At 44.9% G+C, this 22,211-nt stretch overlaps 6 protein-coding genes across 10 annotated transcripts in view; 3 read left to right on the top strand and 3 right to left on the bottom strand.

Moving 5' to 3' along the window:
- The window catches only part of Lar (Leukocyte-antigen-related-like), a 145,447-nt gene extending 132,295 nt beyond the window's left edge, over nucleotides 1-13,152 (bottom strand). The window contains exon 1 of one of the 2 annotated variants that reach the window (NM_001273668.1): nucleotides 12,689-13,152. The gene's annotated coding sequence lies outside the window, so the exon portion shown is untranslated. Of the gene's footprint in view, nucleotides 1-12,247; nucleotides 12,550-12,688 lie in introns of those variants that run through there. The other variant, NM_001273667.1, reaches the window with a different exon arrangement.
- A 182-nt stretch (nucleotides 13,153-13,334) lies between these two features.
- Nucleotides 13,335-15,540, bottom strand: CG10366 (uncharacterized protein). The gene is made up of 3 exons (NM_136151.3): nucleotides 15,223-15,540; nucleotides 13,860-15,145; nucleotides 13,335-13,792 (listed from the first exon to the last, which is right to left on the bottom strand). The coding sequence occupies exons 1-3, from the start codon at nucleotides 15,427-15,429 to the stop codon at nucleotides 13,549-13,551; spliced, it is 1,737 nt and encodes a 578-aa protein (NP_609995.1). The 5' UTR covers nucleotides 15,430-15,540; the 3' UTR covers nucleotides 13,335-13,548.
- Nucleotides 15,541-15,784: 244 nt separating this feature from the next.
- On the top strand, nucleotides 15,785-16,952 carry PCNA2 (Proliferating cell nuclear antigen 2). Its single transcript, NM_136150.3, has 2 exons — nucleotides 15,785-15,955; nucleotides 16,090-16,952. Exons 1-2 carry the CDS (start codon nucleotides 15,848-15,850, stop codon nucleotides 16,747-16,749), a joined length of 768 nt encoding a protein of 255 aa, NP_609994.1. The 5' UTR covers nucleotides 15,785-15,847; the 3' UTR covers nucleotides 16,750-16,952.
- A 348-nt stretch (nucleotides 16,953-17,300) lies between these two features.
- Hakai lies at nucleotides 17,301-19,163 on the top strand. 4 transcript variants are annotated; one of them, NM_176061.3, is made up of 3 exons: nucleotides 17,301-17,768; nucleotides 17,899-18,419; nucleotides 18,490-19,163. In NM_176061.3, the coding sequence occupies exons 1-3, from the start codon at nucleotides 17,405-17,407 to the stop codon at nucleotides 18,997-18,999; spliced, it is 1,395 nt and encodes a 464-aa protein (NP_788075.2). In that variant the 5' UTR covers nucleotides 17,301-17,404; the 3' UTR covers nucleotides 19,000-19,163. The 4 variants fall into 4 exon arrangements, with proteins under 4 accessions (NP_788075.2, NP_001260593.1, NP_609993.1 ...); NM_001273664.1 differs by having other exon boundaries at nucleotides 17,872-18,419; NM_136149.3 differs by having other exon boundaries at nucleotides 17,899-19,163.
- A 260-nt stretch (nucleotides 19,164-19,423) lies between these two features.
- On the top strand, nucleotides 19,424-20,682 carry Pmvk (Phosphomevalonate kinase). The gene is made up of 2 exons (NM_136148.2): nucleotides 19,424-19,718; nucleotides 19,822-20,682. Exons 1-2 carry the CDS (start codon nucleotides 19,645-19,647, stop codon nucleotides 20,315-20,317), a joined length of 570 nt encoding a protein of 189 aa, NP_609992.1. The 5' UTR covers nucleotides 19,424-19,644; the 3' UTR covers nucleotides 20,318-20,682.
- Nucleotides 20,644-22,074, bottom strand: msb1l. Its single transcript, NM_136147.4, has 2 exons — nucleotides 21,801-22,074; nucleotides 20,644-21,735 (listed from the first exon to the last, which is right to left on the bottom strand). The coding sequence occupies exons 1-2, from the start codon at nucleotides 21,975-21,977 to the stop codon at nucleotides 20,767-20,769; spliced, it is 1,146 nt and encodes a 381-aa protein (NP_609991.1). The 5' UTR covers nucleotides 21,978-22,074; the 3' UTR covers nucleotides 20,644-20,766.
- Nucleotides 22,075-22,211: the final 137 nt, after the last annotated feature.

Raw genomic sequence — 22,211 nt, 5'->3', positions numbered from 1 at the left:
CGCCTAAAACTGGCCAACAAAACATGCCAAGCATGTCGAGCCCAATCGCCCTGAAAACTGTATCCTTCGCTGCCCATCCGAGTCCCCACAAAACCCCTCCCCCCGTCCCATCCTATCCCATTTTCCGGTTCCCCCCATAAGCGTCACAGTTAATTTGTTGACAGCTTTGTTGGAAAAGCGGGTGGGGAGCGCAGGAGGAAACGGAAACGTTGGGCGGTATAATACGGCTGCAGGACACATCGGTGGACAACCGGACAAATGTCGTCCTCCTCGGGGACTACAAGACATGGAGCCATGTAAAGTGTGCAAATGACCAAAGAGAAAAGCTTGAGAAATATCAGGGCTCCAAATTGTAATTAGTGGGGGGTTGGGCGGCAGGCGCTCCGTGTTCGACATTCCGTATAGATTTGTGGGGGCAGATAGATGGACAGGAAGATAGTCGTCCTGATAGGAAATGCAAAAGAGGTGAAGCAAAAATTAAGAATAAAGTACTTCCCAAAACTACAAAATAATAAACAGAAATCTTTAACACAATCTTAATGTATGTTTTGCAAAGTATATTATAATAATGTTAAAGTACCTAAGTTAGGTATATTTTTTAAACATAAAATCAAGGCACAACATAACTAGAACAAAAAAAGAAGGAAATAAAATGACAAAGACAAAGCCAGAGCCTTCGAAGTAAATGAAGAACACAATATAGTTTCTTCTGCATTATTACTTGATTTGATTATCAATTTCCAGGAACGGAAACCAGAGTAAACGAAGAGTATAGATGACCATTATTTATATAAACTTTATTTGGCAAATACATTTTGTACAATTTGAGGCTACGATTTTCAATTGGTGTCTGGTTTAAGGAGGAGGTCTACTCAGTCAGTTCCGTTTGCCGGGATGTCAAATATCAACGTCGCCATCGTCAACTAATTGGGTTTGGACTCCATCCACGAAAATACAAGATATTGGCGTATCTTTTTGGGGGAATGGGAAAGGGAAAAGGCACAAGGAAGTAAAATGCCAGGAGGTGAAGATACAAAAAAGCAACGTAAAAAAAGATTAAATTTCCTCGTTACGACTTTCATCTGAGCTGAAAATAAGAAACCGAAAATTGCGAGAAAAATGAAAATAAATATTGAATTATTGATATACAATATCTCAAACGAGTATTGAGTGCCAGCACAAGAAGTGACAAAGTTCCATTCTTTTTTTTTTTTTGGTTGCTTGCTTGTAGAAAAAATATGGCAAAAACATACCTACGTAAATGGGTTCTTATTTAGAATTCAGCTGACAAACTCAAAGGTTTTGATGTATTAAAAATGGAAGTCCTTTGACTTTAAGTGCTTCGTGCTCAGTTGACTTCTTATTGGACAAAAAGGAATGCCTCAAGTTTTTAACGATGTCTTGTTATGAAGTAGAAGAAAAGTAGTCCCTCCCTGGTAGAGTATATCTTTAAAACAGTTCTTAATCATTGAAAATTCCAGGGAATTCGCTTTCTGGAGCGAATAGTACAGTTTTCTTCTTTCACTCGGCTTATTGCCAGCGCAAGTATTTGTATATTTATTTATTTATTTTTTTGATAGAGCACAGGTTGTCCTCCGTTTCCAGTCCTACGAAAATGGCTCAGCATGAGCCGTGGCTTATTTATTTTTATGATGAGTGCGCTTTTCTACGTTCCCGTTTTTTTTTTTTTTTTTTTTGGTGGGCCCGCCAACAATATTTTGCATGTTTGCATACAAAATATCATATTTGCAGAGATTGTTTCATTAAAAAGGCAGGTGCTGCTGCTGTGCACATATTTCATCTGCCCATCCTCCAGCGCCAGAGACTTCCTACCACCGTCTATCCGTGTAGTACGTGTTTAGCTTTAGCACCTCCTCGTTCCCAAAACGCCTACACATGCGTGAGCCATAAAATGGTCATATTACCAAAATAGCAGTAAGTGCTGCGCCACGGAAATTGGTTTCCCCACGCACCAGAAATTGGTCGCCAGTATGGATATGTATATGATAGGGTAGTACGGAGGGAAGCGATTCCTAGTTTTGTATGCTGAACAGGTGGACTTCACTGGTGAGCTCGTTGCTCGTAAAAGCTTCACCGATTCCGTTTGGTATATTGCCTCAGTCCAATGCATTGGAAACGCATAAAGGCCAAGAGTTTGCCCGCGTTTATGTCATAAAAAGGACGGAAAGAAATATTGGCTGCCGAGGGTTTTGCCAAAGAGTTACTATTAAGACAACCCTCTTTTAGTTAGCTATGTTAGTTCCCACTAAGCCTATCAATAATCAGGTGAGCCATCTTAAGCATACTACATCGTACTCTTAAAAGCGTACGTTGTGTATCTACTTGGATTGAAAAACATGCCAGGGAACATGCCATAGGGACAGGCAGCCCTCTTTATAAGTTGAAACCTTTCCGGTTTCCTGGCACTTACTTTTCCTTTCACCTGAGATGTCAACAGCTACCCACCTGCCTGCGTGGCCACCTCGGAGCACTCACTGCTTTTGCCAAGCCAAAGGAAACACAATGTTAGTCAATTATTGCGTTGACAGTAAGCACATAAAAATACAAATAGATGACACCCAACGACAAGGCGCAGCGTGGAAAAGGTAGCAAAAAAGTTAAGGAAGGACTTGTAATGGGTTTTGAGGCATTTGAGGCCAGTGGAACTAGGACACTCACTGCCAGACTGGCAGCGATTTGTCGGTACCTTTTCTCTAATCTATATTTCGTTGTTCACTTGCTGTGCTCGCTGCTCGACGCTCTGCGCCTATGGAAGGACATGGGGCGGAGGACAAAGGACGCACGCCTTTATCGGAGATTAAGTGCGATGACATCGTTATACTCATAGACGCAGTCATGGTCCCAGTCTTCGTTAGTTATATTGTGTTGAAATGTGCTTACAGGACATTAATTTCTTGCACCTGACATTAAGATAATTGTTGCCTTTTGTTTAGTGATGGCTGGGCGAGATAATCAAGTCGTAATTTGGCAATGTGTTGCTGCGCCTCCTGATAGCCGGGCACAATGTGTCCTGCACGGCTTTCTGTATAGTTGGACATAGTTGGACATTTGAAATGGACGAATCAATCAGATCTATGTTGGCTACAAGGACCTAATGCTAGATGTAAACCAAAGTTGCATGTTATTTTAACATAAGGTTAAATTCTTGGACTAAATACTGTCATTTCTTTTCTCATTCAAAAACTCTTTTGGTTAGATCCCAGAGATTTCTACATTTTATTTACTTCCCTTTTATGAGTGCGGTATAACAAATTTATTATCCACACGAAGAAGAACCCCACACAAAAATTAATAATAAAAATGAACAGAACGCTTATTACTTTCGCAAATGTAATACGACAGAAATCATCTTTTAATGGGATGGAATTTGAGAGGAGGTTGTCAATCGCTTTGAACTCTGAGGGGTCGCAAACTCTGCAAAAACACACTGCCACACCCACACACACACCCACGCGACCTGAAGTGAAAGCAATTTGATGTAATTTAATAAGAAAATAATAGGAAGCAATGACTTAAAAAGGCTGAAACAAAAGCACGGCGAAGAATGTGAGGGTTGCGTGTGTGCTGTCATAAAATGAAATCATATATTATGTGGCTCGCTTTTGAGCCGCCAATTCAGTTGGACGAGTGGCGATTTAATTTTTTTGCTCTTTGTTGATATTTTTTATGTAAGTATATATATTTTTTACGCTGGTAAGTCATCGTCGCAGGAGCGACAAATGGCTAAAAGCCGCCTACGCGCTTTCGCTGGGTTTGCTTAGTAATTGCTTATGAAATATGCATAGGGTCTCCCATCAGTCGGGATCTCTCTTTTTTTTCAGTTGGCACCAGGCACGCACCCTTTTCAGCCGGAAATCTTGGGTCCCCCCTTCGAATGCGGTTCAGTTTCTCCCACTTTCTTCTTTTTTTTTTGTACATCCATAGATACAAATTGGGGAGTTGGAGCGGCCTAGCATGACATAGCCACTTAGCGGCTACATTAATGGCAGTGCCAAATGACTCTATCTTCCACTGAGAGTGTGTGGGTGTGTCGCGTTAGGCTGTGTATTAGCCGTAACTGAGCGTGTAACGATAAATAAACTAGTGCCAACATTTTGCAGACGAAATGCCTCAAGGCATAAAAGTGTAGCCGTCTTTTCTGCGTATGAAAATGTTACGTTATGTTGTATTCCATATCCCGTGTCCTGTATCCTCTGCCCCCTGTATGTATGCGCGCCCCCACCGCCGAGTGCATCATGAATATTTAATGCTGACATGTACAAAGTATGGCACATATATACGAAAACTTGTAACTGTACATCAACAACACATCTGAAGGACGGAAAAGCCCAGGCGAATGACAAGAAAAATTACAAACGTAACCAGAAAGTTTCGCCTTTTTCGAGGGGCTTAATTTTCCTACTTGTTTTTTTTTTTTTTTTTTGGCAGCATACAAGTGCGGGATGTTCCCAAGATTATCATCTGGAATGTTTTACTTTCTATTTTGGTTAAACAAACTAGGTCAATACTGAAAAAAAAACGAATAGTCAATGCTGCAGAGAATTTGGTTATGTAATTTCATAGCTTTTCCATAAAATACTCCAATTTCTATTCAAAAACTTTCTAGTTTCAGGAGTTTAATTGGATGTGCCAGCATAAGCATAATTATTCAATACCAAACTAAACCCATTATTACAAATAATCATAAAACAGTAAATTCCCATGGCACTCTATTAGAAACACGATACTACATCCACCAAACCCAAATCATCAAAATAAATTATGAGAGTCGTTTCGTTTCGATTCGGTTGAACGTGCAAGTTCCAAAACTCCAACTAACACAGGGCAATTTATACATAATGCGTATATACTAAGACAACAGAACAATTTAACGCTTTAATGATAATGATGTATGAACAAGGCAAGGACAACAAACAGAGGCGAAAGTTGCACGTGTGTTGTTGGCCAAGTTATGAACCGAATTTTCGTCGGCGGCCGCGGGGAATTTGCGATGGCGAAGAGGTGAACCATCGCTTAACAAGCTAATGTGCTTTTAATGGTTTCGCTGGTTCCGCTTTTTCTGGCCTCCCGTCTGATTATGCCATTTGGTCGAATGGGGGACGGGGAACGGGGAACGGGGGAAGGGTTTGGCCAAGAAATACAAGTAAAATACACAAATAATTAAAATTAATTATCTTGCAATTAGTTTACGATTTACTCATTAAGCTAAAGGTTGAAACGTGGCGGACGGTGCCCGTAAAAGTATCCTACGCCTTTGTTTGTTTGCCTTGCTTACCTCTTGCTCTCCCTCTCTCCCCCACACACACACAACCACACACACATACAACCGCACACACGCACTCATAAACACTCTGGCAGGATACAATGGATATATGGAGGATAATGGCTATGACAATATAATTATGAAATTAGTGCTCTAACATTTCAATTGAGTTGTTTATTTGATTTATGTGCAATTGCACAAGCAAATGGAATATGACGCCCCCACTTAGTATGCGCCCAAACACACAAACACACGCACCTCGCACACACACACACACACACACAGAAGCACACGACTGATGACATTTATTGCGCATACGACATGTTGACTCTGACATTTATACTCAGCAGGAGTTGGCCTTCCTTTTATTGACATTTAACACACTCCCCATCATCCGAGCTCGCTCTTCTTTTTGCGCCCATGATTTACGAGTCAAGTCCTGAATTAACCGATAGGTTAAAAGCACTAAATTGCTCAATCCTCACTCTGCCCGCTTTGCAATTTAAACGTGTTCCCCCGACCCCGCAAGCCGAGTTTCTGGTTGCCCTGCTAAGTAAAGTACTTAACCGTCTGCTTATTATTAAAAGGCAAAGCTTAAGTGGCAAAGTCAAGCTAATTGAATTAGCCTGGCCAAAACCCCGTTGCGCGTGGTGCGTGAAAAAAGGCATCAGCAGCCAAACCCAACAGCAATAACAACATCGTTGAAAGGGCAACAAGAAACGCTAATGTTGATAAAGTGCCGCCAACTCAAAAAAATTTTACAATATTTTTGACAAAAAGCAGAAAACGTCGAGAGGAGAGGAGACGATAGAGAGTCTGGCTGGCTTGTGCGGACTCCAAAATGTCCTTACCCAAGTGGAAAAGCATTTTCTTTAGACAAAATTAATAACATTTTTCGATTTCGTTCGATTACTTTGAAATTACTAACCAAATGTGCAGTATAAATAAATGATTGTGTTGAAAAACACTATTGAAAACTTATATGATTATCTTTAAAGCGTATATTTTCCCCAATCGAAAAAAAAACGCCATGTAGTGTAAAGTACTCGTCATCGTGGTCAATCTCAGCCTGACCCCTGTCAGTTGGGACGCCCTTGGAGCGATGCTCACGTAGCACCTTGTGCCAATAGCATTAAAAAGGGTTTTTAGCGCAGCGGACAACACCCATCGGAGTCCTGGGCCAACTTGGCTATCGGTTTACGCGCTATGCTTCGTTAAGTGCATTTTGAATATTTAATGTTGAACGCGCTTCTTGCCAAGATGAAAGGGGCTGGTTGGCAAAAGGATGCCCGCGAAGACTTCGACTCGGTCCACAGCTTTTGGTCTCCCCGTTGCCGGCGAGTTTGCCGTCGAGGTCCTGATTAATTCGCTTTATTAAAAAACCATACGCCGAGAAATGCGTAATACTTTTTAGCACTTGGCCGGGACGCGCAGCTGCTCATCTCGGCAGTAACAACAAACAAGGCAAAATAATCAACACAAATTACACGTCGGGCATAAATATTTCCTTCACAATGTGGGGCGAGAAAGGGGTAAGGGCCTTACATTGGGGAATGGAGCACTGCCGAGGGTAAAGGATATCTACCCGTGGCCAATTAATTTTTAATTTACGCTAAGCATTGCAACAAATTTTTCGAAAATTAAGCAGGCGAGTTTTAGTCAAGTGGCCAAGGAGATTTGCCTAGGTTCGCTGCTTGTTCTCTATGAGCGATTACAGGGTATCACGGGAATACTAAGCCCAAGTGACAAACCCACTATATAGCTAATTGAGTTTATTTAAGCACATTAAAAGCTTGCTGCCAATCTTAAAAACTAATCAGATAGATTAGCTTTGGAAAATGCAAAACTCTCTAAACTGAAATAGATTCTTTAGCAACGAAACATGGGCATAAAATAGTCGAGCCCACAGGCTGCACTTGCACTACACATTTTCCTTAAGCTTGCGGTTTCTTTTTCATGATTTGCAAAAGTGCCAACAGCAGTGTAAAGGATTTTAGACCAAGCCAAGGGATTAATAAAAGGATTACGCAGCGGAAAATGCCAGCTGTGATGCTTCGAGAGTTGGCAATGCTAATGCGGATGCGGATGCGGAGGAGGAAGTTGCTGAGCGGGCGGAGATCCTCCTGCTGCTGCTGCTGCTGCTGCTGATGGAAATTTGTAGCAACACTCGACTAGGATAACGATATGTGGGTGTGGGTGGGAGTGGGAGTGGAAGTGGAAATGGGCGAGGTGTGGAAGGAGGCACTTGCAGCAGGCTAATTGCGATTCGGTTCGCCTTGGCTGCACCAGCATCAATGGGCCTTCGCCTGCTTTTACCACAGGCTGCAGTTTTTCGGTGGCCGGCTTTGCGTCTGCGGGTTTTGTATGAAATGGCATGTCTGCCTCGAATATATGGCCGGTCATATATTTAAAATAATCCATTCGATATCTGTTTTAATACTTCAAATTTATAGCACTTGCTCCGAACGAAGCAACAGCAGCAGTAGCAGACCCATCTACCAGCTACCAGCTACCAGCTACAATAGCAACAAACAACTCTCTGTGTCATTTTGAAGGGCTTTTAGCTTGGTATTTTATTGCTTAAAGGATACGTCTGACCATCAAAATGCGAGGGATGATATCAAAATAGCATTTGTTGTTCTATAAACTCAGAACTTTAAGGATATGTTGAGCGAACGATTGCTTTGGTTAGTTTCGAAACATTTTTGAAAGCAATTGAAGCCAATTAACCCGAGAGTTCATTAAAATGAACTATTAGTATTTATGCCACAAATATTGAAAAGTATTAAATGCTATTAGATTTTCGGTAAAATCTAGGCATACAAGTAGAATGGAGTCTTCGATCCACCCTCGCTCCACATTCGTACAGATGTCATTTGTTATTTTTATGCCCATTTTAATAATGACATTTGTCTCGGTTTTCGCTGCGGTTGCCATCTTATGTTCGCTCTCCTTTTTTTTTATGGATAATTTCCTGAGCGCTGATTTGCTTACAATTGACATAAACGACCATCGCTTGAGTTATGTCATAACTCAGGCGGGTTTACCGCACTCCCTCACACGCGGAATAAACCATATACCATATACCATATAGCATATGGCATAAGGCAGTGCAGATAAGCCGCACTCAATCAGCATAAAAGTGTGCTATGCAAAATCATCGGGGAGCCAGGAGCATCGAGGAGTGGATGAGCGGAGGAGCGGGCAAGTGGAGGAGCTGAGGAGCTCGAGCGCCCGTTAATCAAGGGAGCAACATCTGGGGGATATAGAACAAAGTCAGAGCAAATCTAAATTGGGACTCTCCCAACACGCACGCATTTAATTAAAGTAAAAGCTTTGCCTTTTTCTACTCATTTTCCCTGGGCTGCTTATTTTTCAGTTAGTGCGAAATGCAAATGCGAAAAAATACTTGCAAAAAATGTGACCGTCAAGGGATGCAATGTCTGTCTGATTCTTCAGTTTCAGTTGCACCGGGTAATAACGTGCAATTTATATGCGTGCCACTAGTTTCTTTCTATTCCGAAAGAAACCCCGGCGAAGTGAGGCACTCCAAGGATTTCAAATAGGGGAATGTGCACTTTTAGCTCATTCATTAGTTTCGCAGCTGAGTGAGCAAAAAAAAAACTATTTGAGACTTGGCACCAGCGAAGGGGAAATTGGTTCATTCATTCGCTTCGGGGTGTTTTATAGCAGAAATGAATACTTAGGGGTTGAGAACTAAGGATGCACATATAACAGATATTCATTTACGTCGTACACTGCGAACTGCGCACTTCTATACAGAAGGGCTTTATGGCACTTTTGCCTTAGCTCACACTACTTTCTTAAAAATCGCTAAAATGAAAAGTAAAATAACTTATTGTTATATAGAATTATACCTATAATTTTTGCTATAAGTATGAGAGTTTAACGTTTATTTATACAAATATAAAAAGCTTTTTTCGAAGTTAGTAAGAGCTTTTCAAATACAGCCTACAAAAATGAGGTGTAAAGCTCTTTTTATAAAATTGTACCAGTTTTGAAAACTCTACACAGTGATCTGAAAGCTTTTTATGAAACTTTAAGACTGAAAACAAAATGCAAGCATTTACATTTTTATAGTACTGTTAAAACATAGAATGTTAAAGGATTTGTGCTATAATAGAGCGAAACAAAATGTTATGTGTCACATTGGAAATCTACAAGCTAAAAAAAAGACTTAAAATTAGTCCTTACATAGGATAATTTTTTAATTTTCAACAGACCTTTTATGCCCTTATTTCTACGACCAATTCGTATAGTTAAAGTTAATTAAATTATAAAAATTGCACTTTAAACCCACGAGTATCTTAGGATGATTAAACTGCTCTAATGTAATGCACTTTTAGCCGAAAATTACTGATGTGAAGCAAACACCTACTACCACTTTTCCACCTGTCCAAGCCCATGGCACAAAGTTGACCAAGGCTTATCAATGGGTGAATGAAGTGCCTTTGTGCCTTTGCATGCGTATGCCAAGTGGATTAAATTTCAGCATTTTGCGTGGGCGCTACTCAAGAAGCTAAATAAGCCAGTCATAGCAGCACACACACATAGATAGCAAATAAAATTGACTAACGGCCAAGATAAAAAGCTAGTTGGCCGCGTTTGGCAAGACTTATTTCCATTTTATGAGTGTTGATATGGGGCAGAGAGCACTGCAAGTCAACTTTTATTGGATCGCCAGCTGAGCAGTTGACAAGAATAAAGAACACTCGATTTAGATAAAAAAAAAGGCACTTTAAAGATGCTTTATGCAGATGCGAGAATGGCACACTTTGGGGTCTTCATAAATATTGCGTTTATAATCTAGCAAATATTCATATTTCCAGTTTACTATAATTCAGCATTGGGGAATATTTGAATTTCACAAATCCATTGGCAACATGACCCAATTAGATTAGAGCTGAATGTTAACATAATAATTCCAAAATTTTTGATAATAGATACCATACAAATCGCTGACATAATTATCAATAAGCTTGCTTTTTGTCTAGAAGGTTAAATATTGGTTTCTTGTTTGCTGATTTCAATAATATAGAGGTACGCAAACAATAGAAAGAATACATCTTTGGTCATTTTGTCCATAAATCTACATTCTGAGTTTACAATTAAAGATAACTAAGTTCAAACTGATACCAATCTGCTCTTTTTGATCATGATCTTAGTTCCAGATAAGTTTAAAATTCGCAATTTATTTGCAGGGCTGCAAACAGGATGGGAAACCCCCAGAAATCAATTGGCTTCCACCCTCGCGAAGCAAGGATTTAGGGATGCCTACCCTGGTCAATGGACTTGAAGCAACCCCGAGAAGGAAAACTGCAAACTTTTCCAAGGGGCATGCATCCCGGTTGCAGGCGGCAGCCAGTGTTTCCACACTAGGGTGTATCGGGTGTCCTGTGTATTCAGCTAAAACATCTAATTAAAATTCCGCCTTCGCCAAATAGAAATGAAAAGTCATTTGAGCGAGAGGAAATGAGCGTTTCCATAGTCCGGCCAAGGAAAGCGGAAAATGAAATAGCGAACCTATTGATAACCGGAAAGCTGAAGCTGAATCTTGCTACGCTTTTCCGCAGGGCAAAACAATTTCAATAAGGAAATTCTTACTTTGACAAGCCATTTGGCCCCATAATTGCCAACTAATGAGGCTGGCGGGCGAGTTTTTAATTTCGACCCGGCTGAAATGAGTTTGGCGCTGGCTTGAAAGAGACACTTTAAGAACTTGCCACCGATAAAAGGCGACAGCAGCAACAGCTTGGCAAAGTTCTTTCGGCAATTAACTTGCCGCACATTAAATGATAAAAAGAAGGCAGTCGTAAAAAAAAAAAAAGAAACAGAGTGCGAGCAGCAATCTTCCTGGGGTGGCAAATACAAGGAGCCCAAACTCGGGACCAGAAGGACAATAAAGTTGGAGGCACAAAGACAAAGCAAAGGCCACAGGCGGGAGTTCAGAGGTTGCAGTTGCAATTTGGGTCAAGCCAACAAGATAATGCGGTTCGCGGCTTCTATCCACTTTTTCCTGCCCGCCGCTCAAAGTTTTGTTTGCATCTTCCACTTCGCAAGGAGCCCGCGTTTTAATTCCAACTTTCGGTCTGAATTTTCGGTAGTGAATTTAACATAACGTCCAGTTTTAGCAACTTTAACTTGATTCCCGTGACTTAATGAAAAGCTATTTATGTTTTGAGATTTTTGTGGGATTCCCAAAAACTTCAGGAACAAATGCTCGAATTTGATAAGTGTATAAGTGGGGTATATTTAATACTATGGTTTCGACAATAATTTCATCTAAGTTTTAATCTAATCAATTTAATAGATATAAGGCATGTTTTAGAACATAAACTTGCAACTCTGTATCAGTCAAAAGCAACGCTCTTTGAAAGATACTTTTTGATTAGATTTCATAGCTAAAGTATCTTTAAGTACAAACCAAAAAGGTTTGAGTTGGCAATGCAAACCGATTTGGCAAATGTCCGTGCTGAGCTATACTAATAACTTAATATATTTTGGGCAATGTTAGGCACTCTATTTCTTAATCTTTATAGACCCTCAATCCTGACATTCTGATTTACACAATCACCACCCATTTGATTTCATAGATCTCCGAATGAAGAAGAGTTAAAAGCGGGCTTGCTGCACCGATTCGGAAGGCACACTGCACTGTTGCGTCGGATTACGGACACCAGACACATTTTGGAGGCGACTCTGGGACTTTGCCACCGTCTCCGCTGGCCAACTTCGAGTCCGCCCACGCAACTATGAATTTTCATGGGACTGGTTTGGTTTGCTTTGGTTTTGGAACAACAATTGCGAGCAGCACGACGAGATTTCCATGCTGCTGGGTGTTGGGTTTTGGGTTTTGGGTTTCTCGCACACATGTTACACATTTTCATCGATTCGTAGCAGTGGCTTTAGTATATGGCGGAGTAATTAATGGCAAAAACTTACAACAGAATCGATTTTTATTCACACGGACACTCAAACACACACACAAACACACACACACACATGCAAGTGGCGCGTAGTGTGCGTAAAAAACAAGTGGGAAAAACGCCGACAAAAAGTCTCGATATACAGGGTGCAATTCGAAAACGCTCACTTTGCTGGTACTCGGAACACCGATAGCAACACTTTGCACAACAAATACGAGCTGAGAGTGACGAAAAACAATAATTTTTTGATAATTTCGCGCAGCCAAAGCGATGTTGGTGTTGTTCTTTCGTGTGGTTCGCGAGCGAACTGATTCCGAAAATCCGAAACCAGGGATGGGGTGGCACAGAAACAGCTGTGGAGTCGCGGACCAGGGCTGCGCAGGAACTTTTAACTTACTTAAAAGTGTTACTTTTCGTAACGTTAACAATTTGTTTAAGATCATTTTTTTTTACTTACACTTCGTATTTTTGATTTGATCTTTTGTTAGGTTCTTGTGTCAGCTGCTTTGCCTGCTCTTTTGATTTTCGCACCCACTCTCAACTAATTTCACTGAATATTTAATTGAAAGACTATTTTTTCGTAAAGCTTTCGGTTTTCAATCCACTTTTCACACTTCGCAGCCCAAATTTGGTTATTTGAAGTTCATCGTTCGTTTTGGGGCATTTAGTGCACTTTGTTTTTATTGGGGGATAAATCGATTTTTTTGATTTTTCGGCTCGCACGTCGGAGTAAAGGGACGCACTTCACACTTCCTTTTCCACACTTTGTTTACTGCCCAATTTGGTCATGTTGGATTCAGGGATTATTTGCTTGGGCTTTTCACACATCTCAACGGCTTTCAATTCGATTTACTGGTTTTCGGCAAAAGTTTTCATCAAGAGCAGGACACGAGAAGGCGCACGCTGTCAACTGAACTAAATTCCTTTATACCAGGACAGGATTCAAATGGGGGTGGCTTCGCTTCGCCTCAGATTCCGACTCCGGAACCCAGAGCACATGCGCCATCCACGGATGCGTTCAAATCCCACTTTCCCGCTCGCGCACTTGAGTTATTCCGGAACCATAAACAATAAAATGTACCCGAAATAGAAAGATCCTAACTCATAAGCAAAATATTTAATTTCCCGTAGAAGCTCTCTTTCTAATTACATTAGCTCATATACTTTAAATTAATTATTAAGTCGACTTACACATTCTAGTGTATGCAAAACAATCTCAACTATATCTTTAAACAGCTATAAATACACAACATACGGCGAATTTGGAAACAAAACTTCAAACTTGTGCTATTTGAAGGGGTGAACTCAAGTGGGGGGTCAGCGATAGTCGATCATGATATGGTTATAAATATTATCTAACGTGGGTATAGCCGCAGCTGGGGTATCAGCTTGGGTGGCGTTCTCCCCTCCGGGATCAGGCGCTGGTTCAGGCTGAGCATCTTGGATGACGGCGGGATTCGAAGCTGGAGTATCCTTGGTGGCTGGCCTCGGTTTTTTGCCGAAGGCGAAGCAGCCACTCTGTTTGGTGGCCACCGGCGACAGATTGTCCTTGTTCTTGGTGCTACAAACGGAATTGTAATGGAATCATTTAGAAATTGTCATTATATGTACGATTTTGGTTAACCTACAATGCCTTGAGCGCCTCCAGCTTGGGTATATTTCTGTTGTGCGACCTGCCGCCGCCCGCCGCTTCTTGAGCAGCCAGCTCCTCGGGATGCGACTTCTTCTTGTGCGTGCGGCAGTTGGAGCCGTTGGCAAAGGTGCGGTCGCAAAAATCGCAGGAGTAAGGCTTCAGTCCTGTGTGCAGGATGAGGTGATTCTTCAGCGCCTTGGCGCGCTTAAACTCCCGGCCGCAGTAGTCGCACTTGTGCTGCATCTGATCCGTGTGCACCAGTCGATGGCGATTCAAGGTGGTCCGCGAATTCAGCTGCATTCCGCATTCGGGGCAGATGTACTTGTGCGGATCATGCGTCTCCTTGTGGTGTTTCAGACGATTGGCCGACTTAAAGCACTTCTTGCACACCTCGCACTCGAAGGGGGCGTAGTCCGTGTGCTTGAGGACGTGCTCCTTGAGCGCGCTCATCGAGTGCACACCCACACCGCACTGCTCGCAAATCACCGGCCGCGGCCGCTCATCCAGGTGCATGTACTGCTCGTGCTGCTGGGCGGATGCACTGGTGGCGAACTTCTTGTCGCAACTGCTACAGGCGTACTGCTTGCGCTTGGGCAGGGGCACGTGCCATTTCATGTGCCTCTCCAGCTGGTAGTGTAGACGAAACTTCTTGGGGCAATCCGGGCATTGCAGCTGCTCGGTTGTGGGCTCAGTCTGGCCATGATCCTGGCGCAGGTGGCGCTGCAGGGTTTTGGACGTGGCGTAGCTTCGCAAGCACTCGTTGCACTGGTGTCTTTTCTCAGAGTCTGCTGCATCCTCTCCAGCTTTTTCGGTACTCGGCGAGGAGCCATCCAAGCTGCCAGCAGAAGAGTTATCCTCCTGAATGCCATACACATCGCAGAGGCTCATTAGTACACGATCTTCATTCGGTTCGTAGTCGGCATCCTGCTCATCTGGCTCCTCCGTCGGCTGATCCTGCTCCTGATCTACGCTTTCCTGCTTTTCCTCTGGCGTTAGTGGGTTTGCCAGCTCGTAAGGCGACTCCTCTGGCAGAAACTCGAGCTGTTCATCCAACTTCGGCTTCTTGTCCACATAGTGCACCTCAGTCTGCGTCTCCTCGTCCAGCAAACCAAATTTCGAGCGCAGCTCGTGGAGATTTGGCCTCTCCTGGCTGGGCGTGCTCTGCAGGATGCAGTAAAGCTTCTGCACGCGGGTAATCCGTTCCGAGAAATTCACCAGCGAGGTGACCAGCGACAGGCACTCACTGCATATCGTCTCCGGCAGCTCTTCACCTCGAGTTATCTGATGATGGGGCAAGAGAAATCAAGATAAGCTGGTTAGCTTGTGGAAATCCAAGGAGCCACGAGGAGCGCACTCACATTCACCCAGAAGTACTTGCCAATGGCGGTGGCCAGTTCCATGGAGGCTGCCTCGCCGGAATCCTCGTTCTTGAGGAACACATTCAAGTTGCCTTGCACGTCGTCCTTGGCGCACAGGCGACACCACTGTCGCCAGTCGCTGCTGGGATTTCGATCGACATGGGGAGCCGCCGGAGCAGCGTGCATCTCCACCTGCGCGGCGGCCATCGGGGAGCTCAGCAGTTGGTTATAAATAAACAAATAAATAAATAAAGCGTAAACATATTGGATTGGATGGCTGGATCCGAGCTGGAACTGGATCTCGAACTAGAACTGGAGCCGGAACCAGTGTTGCAGATGCTGCCAGATCAGTCGGATTAAGTGATTTCAATTGGATACCCTTAAATAGAAAAGGATTAACCTACAGCTTTAAGTCAAATTCTAAGATCTATGTTCACTAGCTTCATCATCAGACATCAAATGAACTTAAATCCGCAACCGAAACTAATCTAACAAGCTTTGTTCTTAACTCCGCAGCAGTCCGGCATCTCTACACTTGCAGCGAAACAGCTGACTGGCTTCATTTTGTTTGTTTCCAATTGTGAATTTAACGGGACAGCGATTGTCAATTTTGAAAATTGGAAAAATGCTCGAGGCGCGTTTGAGTCAGACTTTGCTGCTGAAGAAGATCGTCGATGCACTAAAGGAAATCATCGCCCAGGGAACGCTGGACTGCAGTGAAAATGGTCTGGAGGTGAAGAGAATAACCCTCCATCTGTCATTTTGTTTCGAATTCCCATAAAAGCTGTTAAGTAGTTCCATTGAGACTTGGGACTGAAAATGAAAAGTTGAGATAAGAAATAAAGCTTTTACAACTCTATATTCCAGCTGCAATCGATGGACAACTCCCACGTTTCGCTGGTGGCCCTAAGTCTGGCTTCGGATTGTTTTGAAAAGTTTCACTGCGATCGCAATGTCTCGCTGGGCTTGGATCTGAAATCCCTGGGCAAGGTGCTTAAGTGCGCCAATAGCGACGATGCGGTCACCATTAAGGCCGTTGACAGACCGGAGAAGATTACGCTCAGCTTCGAGTCGGATGGCAAGGAGCGCACGGCGGACTACGAGCTGAAGCTCCTCAATCTGGACCAGGATCACATGGAGATTCCGAAAAAGGACTACACCTGCTTCATCCAGTTGCCGTCGTCAGAGTTCGCGCGCATTTGCCGGGACATGAGCATGTTCGACGAGTCCCTGACGATCGCCTGCTCCTCGAAGGGCATCAGGTTCTTGGCCAAGGGAGATCTGGGCACGGCCAACATTCAGCTGAGTGCGGGCACCGCCATGGACGTGAGCATTGAGGTGCAGGAGCCCGTGACCCAGTCCTTCGCCGGTCGCTACCTCAACACCTTCACCAAGGCCACTCCGCTGGCAGATCGCGTCAAGCTCTACCTGTCCGACGAGCGGCCACTCCTGGTGGAGTATCCCATCGAGGATTACGGCCACATTCGATACTACCTTGCACCCAAGGTGAATGACCCCGATTTCTAGCTGAAGAACTACTCAACTCAGTTATTGCATAAATTCGAGCGCAATTTAAAGCATAAGGAAAGGGGATAAACGATATTTTTAGGCAACAAATACCAAAAATCATTTTTTTTAAAGCATAGTATAAAAATATAACTTGTAATAAAAACTATTTAATTGTAATTAAAAAAACATTTTACAAATTCAAATTTATATACGAAAAAACTAATTTTAAACCTTGTTATTAATTATTATTAAGTTTTTAAGGTTATCTTAATGTAGATCTCACATTTTCTATTCAGAATACTTTTGTTTTTTCATGTTGAAGCTACAAAAGAAATTAGTAAGCTATTAATATGATACAAGAACGGTTAAATAGATGCTTATAATTATTGTTTTTTTTTATGTTTTTTTTTACATTCATTAAATTCAAATTAGTTTAAAAATAATTGAAAAACAGATAAAATTAAAATTAAACAAGTAAAAATATTGTATTTTAAACTGACCAGTGATGCCGGACCTTTTGATGGCCAGTGTTGTTAGGCGCAGACTGGTCACCCTAAGTTACTGCACGTATGTGGGAACAGCTGACAACCCTGGCCAAACGCAAATGCGGAGCTAAACAAAAACCGAAAAACTTAAAAACCGGCATAAAATCCCACGCAAGTACAAGTGAACAATGGACACCGAGGAAGTGAAGCGCGGCCGCGGACGAGGGCGTGGCACCAGGGCTCGCGGGCGCGGACGTGGCCGAGGACGCGGTCGTGGCAAGAAAATCGACGACAGCAGCATCGCCGACGCCGCAGCCCTGGCGGCCAGCAGCTGTGCAGCCCTGGAGGACAGTCCGGGAAGACTGGACGCCTCCGAAGATTCGGTCATGCAGGAGCTCGACAAGGACGGCGAACTGGAAACGCCCGGCGCTCTGGAGGAGCCCCTGCCGCACGGTGCGCTAGGAGCGGTCGCCGCCAGCGGGAACATGACTCCAGCGACGCAACAGCCACAGGTCCTGCAGCAAGTGCCACCGCCCGTGATGAGCCAAACAAGTGAGTCTCCTCCCCTATTGAATGGTTGTCCAAGATAGTTAAATTGATTAACATCTTGGCTTGACCAATTCCTTGGTATCCAAACTTGAAGCATTGAACAAAGCTATCTCGCTATCTCTCGCCCGCGCAGTCGACATGGAGGCGGACATATCGCAACTGGAGGCGCCCACTTTCACCACGCTTTCGCGCGGACCGCCGGAGCCGATGCTGCGCCTTAAGTGGAACCACAAGGTGAGCCTGATCGGCGAGAAGGTGCTGAACCCGATGATCCACTGCTGCGATCAGTGCGACAAGCCGATCCTCGTCTACGGCCGCATGATACCCTGCAAGCATGTATTTTGCCTCAAGTGCGCCCGCGCCGAGCCCATCAAGAGTTGTCCCCGCTGCACGGACAAGGTGTTGCGCGTGGAGCAGAGTGGCCTGGGCACCGTGTTCATGTGCACGCACGGCGGCAGTCGCTACGGCAGCTCCGGCTGCCGTAGAACATACCTTTCGCAACGCGACCTGCAGGCGCACATCAATCACAGACATGTGGCGCCGCAGCCGCCACCGTTGCAGCCACAGCCGCAGCTGTCAGCCATGGCGGAGCAGCCAAAAATGACGGATCTGGGCGGCGTCGGTCTGGGCCTGGAGTTGCACAAGCAGCGCAAGGCGAGTGGTAGCTATGGCTCCTAAACTAAGCTGTCCTGTCTATAAAAAAACAACCGCTTGCCCCTTGCAGCTCTCCGAGTCGTCTGTCCCCATATCCGTTTCCGCCTCCATTGCGTCCCGTCCCGTCCTGTCGCGGCTGCCACTGACCGGCGGTGTCGGTAACATCGGTAGTATTGGTAGTATACCGCCACCAGGATCCGCCGCCGCCGCCCAAAACGCCATCCACGGCGGCCACTCGACGCTCACGCTGGCCAATTTGACCAGGATCAACAATGCCAATGCGCAGGAATGTCACCAGGGCAAGGCCTCGCTGCACCACACGCTCAAGAAGGGCACGCCCCACCAGTCCGAGTCGGTGGCGGATGCCTCCTACTACAGCAGCGTGCTCGCCTCCTTTGGCAGTGCGGCCGGGAATCCGGGTTCTGGGCCACCCGGCGGTGGGGCAACAGCAGCAGCACAGCCCGCCAATCCGAGTGGCAGCCATTCCGCTGTTGGCCCAGGTGCCCTGATTGGAGGCTCCACCGACGCGCCAACTGGTGGCTCGAGTGGCAACTGGCAGCAGTCGCAATACTACAGATAGGGGGACGAAAGCGAGGGGCTAGTAACCAGGGTAGACGCTTTAACGCAGGCACGCAGGCTTTTAATTAAGTGAACAAGTGTATGTTAAGCTGAACTGAACACTATTAAAGATATTTTACGGGGTTAGGCCAACCCGAACCAAAAAATAAATGCTACTCCGGTTTTAAAGCTTGGGCTAAACTTAATTCTTAATGTAGTAGTGAAGTGGTTATCGTGGCGAACAAATCAGGATAACAATTTTATGAATACCTTTGCGGTTCTCAAGCTGAACGAAATTCAAAAATCCCGCCCGATTGGCGGCCAATCGATGACGGTACGGTTTCCACTCGAGCTGAATGAAATTCAAAAAGCCCGCTCGATTGGCCGCCTATCGATGACGATACGCTCCAGCTGGTTGCTGTTCCAGCGAAATACAAAAGGTAAACAAATGCGACTTGGAGCACAGACTTCGAATGGAGCATTAGCATAAACACAACAGGCCGCAGTGCCGGAGTCAAGTGGCAGGGCCCAGGGTGAACACAACCACATCCAGTATCTGATGAGCACAGCGTAGAACTTAGGAAATCGAGGCCACAAGCAGAAGCAGCAGGAGAAGCAGCGGTTGTGAAAGAAGTTGGCGAGCAAAAGTGAAAGTTGCGCCAGAAAAATGATGAAAATTGTACTCATCAGCGGCAAGCGAAAGTGCGGCAAGGATTACATATCCGAGAGGCTGCAGCGGAGGTGGGTGCAGTGCATAGCTAGTCGTAGAAATCTTGCCAATTTGTTAAATTTGCACTGCTTGCTGCAGAAATATTCAGACAAATAAAATCCAATTCCATTCCAGATTGGGCTCCCGGTCGTGTATCGTTCGAATCTCAGAGCCCATTAAGTCGGAATGGGCTCGCAAGCTGCAGTTGGACCTGGACGCTCTCCTCGGTGATGGACCCTACAAGGAGAAGTACCGGCGCGACATGATTGTGTGGAGCGACGAGGTGCGGGCCCAGGACTACGGCTACTTCTGCCGCGTGGCCATGGAGGAGGCGCTGAGTCGCCAGCAGACGCCCTACATTCTGGTCAGCGATGTGCGGCGCAAGAACGACATCAGGTGGTTCCGGGAGACTTACGGGCCGGAACGAGTCATCACCTTGCGTCTAACATCCCGTCCAGAAACGCGGTCTGCACGGGGATGGACCTTTACCGCAGGAATAGACGATGTTCCCTCCGAGTGCGATCTGGATGATCTGGCCGACGGCTTCGACGTGGTGTTGGCCAACGACGAGGAACTCGACCAGGAGGCCATCGACATTCTGCTGGATAGGCTGCAGCTGCAGTATCGATAGAGCTTGGACCTCTCGGCTCACCATGCTTTGAACAAATGTATTTTTGATATATCACGTATTCCGGTCACAAATAGCGTAGTTAATGCAATACACTAGACAAGAATGAAGTTACGTACCTAATAGTAAATACTCTTGGTAACGAAATAGAGCTTGTGTGGCGGTTTTACTAACTTGCAACGTTTAAGACTTAATAGATTCAATGGATATACAAACTATATGTCGCTGATTATCGGTAATAGGTTACTTCAGGAATAAATAGCCCGGTTTCCAAATGTTAGAATAATACTCATGAGCAAACTGCATCCATCAATTTATGTGCACAATGTACTGGCAAGCAAACTAATAAAATGATTTATTAAAAGATGAGTAATAAAAGTATGTGTCGTGAGAAAAGACTATGATTTGGTGGGTTTTGATGGACATAAGGCAATAGTAGCTACTAAGCTGTGTTAGTAAACGGGTCCGCTGAATCCCTCTGTGCCAGAGATTATCCGCAGTTGATCGTTGAAGCTCTGCGCGGGCGGAATCTGATTCTTCTTAGAATCCTTTTCCATTGAACGGGATCGCAGATGCGGCTTATTCTTAACGCAACTGAGTGGAGTTCGCTTTTGTGCGGACAGGGGGGTACTGTTTGTCTTGGGCGTAATGGATCCTCCGGTCACCGGGGACCCCTCCTCTTGGTCAACATAGATCTTTGGCTTGTTGGCTCTGGCGGGCTTGCGCGGTGGCACACGACGCTTGTGACCCAAACGCACTCGCTCCAAATGTTTGTTCGACGGCACTTCTGGTAGCTGCTCCTCGCCAGCGACAAAGGAGGCCATGCTGCTGCCAGTGCTGAGATTCAGGGTCAGTGTTTCCAGGATGTGCTCCAGCATCTGGGCCTCGCGTGCCTCCTCCTCCTCGTCGTCGCAGAAGATGATGGGTGTGCGATCGACGCCCAGGCTGGGCGATCGGGGATCACCATGGGGCTGCTGTTCTGGCGGGGGCGTGGCCATTTTCACCTGGCCCTGCTCCAGATTCGGCTCCTGATACGGCAGCAGCTGTTGCTCGCAAGGCAAGGTTTCTTCCTGATCATAGGGCAGTGAAACAATCTCCAGGGAAATATTGTTGTGTGCAGCAGACGGCGGTGTGCCGAAGCTATCGCAGCTCTCCTCTAAATCCACTTGGGGCGGTGATGCAGGCACTGCTCTCTGTGCTGTACCCACCCTGGTGTCCACGAAGAGATCGGCGAATGTGTCATCCATATTAAGCGAACGAACCTCATCGAGGACCAGTGGAGTGCGATTCAGCTGAGGAGAGCGAGGATCGTTCAGGGAGAAGCCCTTGAGCAAACGTTTTCGCAGCATGGAGAAGGCATTTTCACTGGTGGTCACATGCTGCTCCTCCTCCTCAACGCGAGGTTTTGACGCCTGCAAGAACTACAACGCAGCCATCATTACTAGGGTTAGTAATATCAAAAAATACCTAATGCCTATAAACTCACGGTTAAAGGCGTGCGGCAGCCATTTGGTGATCGAGGATCGAGCAAAGCGTTGTTTTGCTCTCGATTCGGCGTCGTCATTTCCATTTGTTCTCGCTTTTCGCTGGCCAGGCGCATTTTGTTTAGTGTCGGCGTATCCGGCAGATATTCACCTTCCATTTTTGTTGCCTTTGCTCCCATTTTAATCAAATAATCTGACTTATTTTGCGACTTCTCACTAAATGTTGCGGGGTAAAATAAAATCGTTGCCGCGCATTTGTTTTGAAATGGCGTCGTGTGGAGTTGCCGGATCAGGAAATGCCAACTGGTAACAGTATTGTTAACGTCAGTCTAGCTATTTTCAAGCCAATTCTAGCAGTGATTACAAATGGATTTTATCACTAGTTCTTTCATTATTACTAATAACTAACTAAT

Source organism: Drosophila melanogaster, chromosome 2L (genome assembly GCF_000001215.4).
Source record: "Drosophila melanogaster chromosome 2L".
Lineage (NCBI taxonomy): Eukaryota > Metazoa > Arthropoda > Insecta > Diptera > Drosophilidae > Drosophila > Drosophila melanogaster.
Note: the sequence above shows the minus strand (reverse complement) of the source record. Positions and strands in the feature narration are given on the sequence as shown.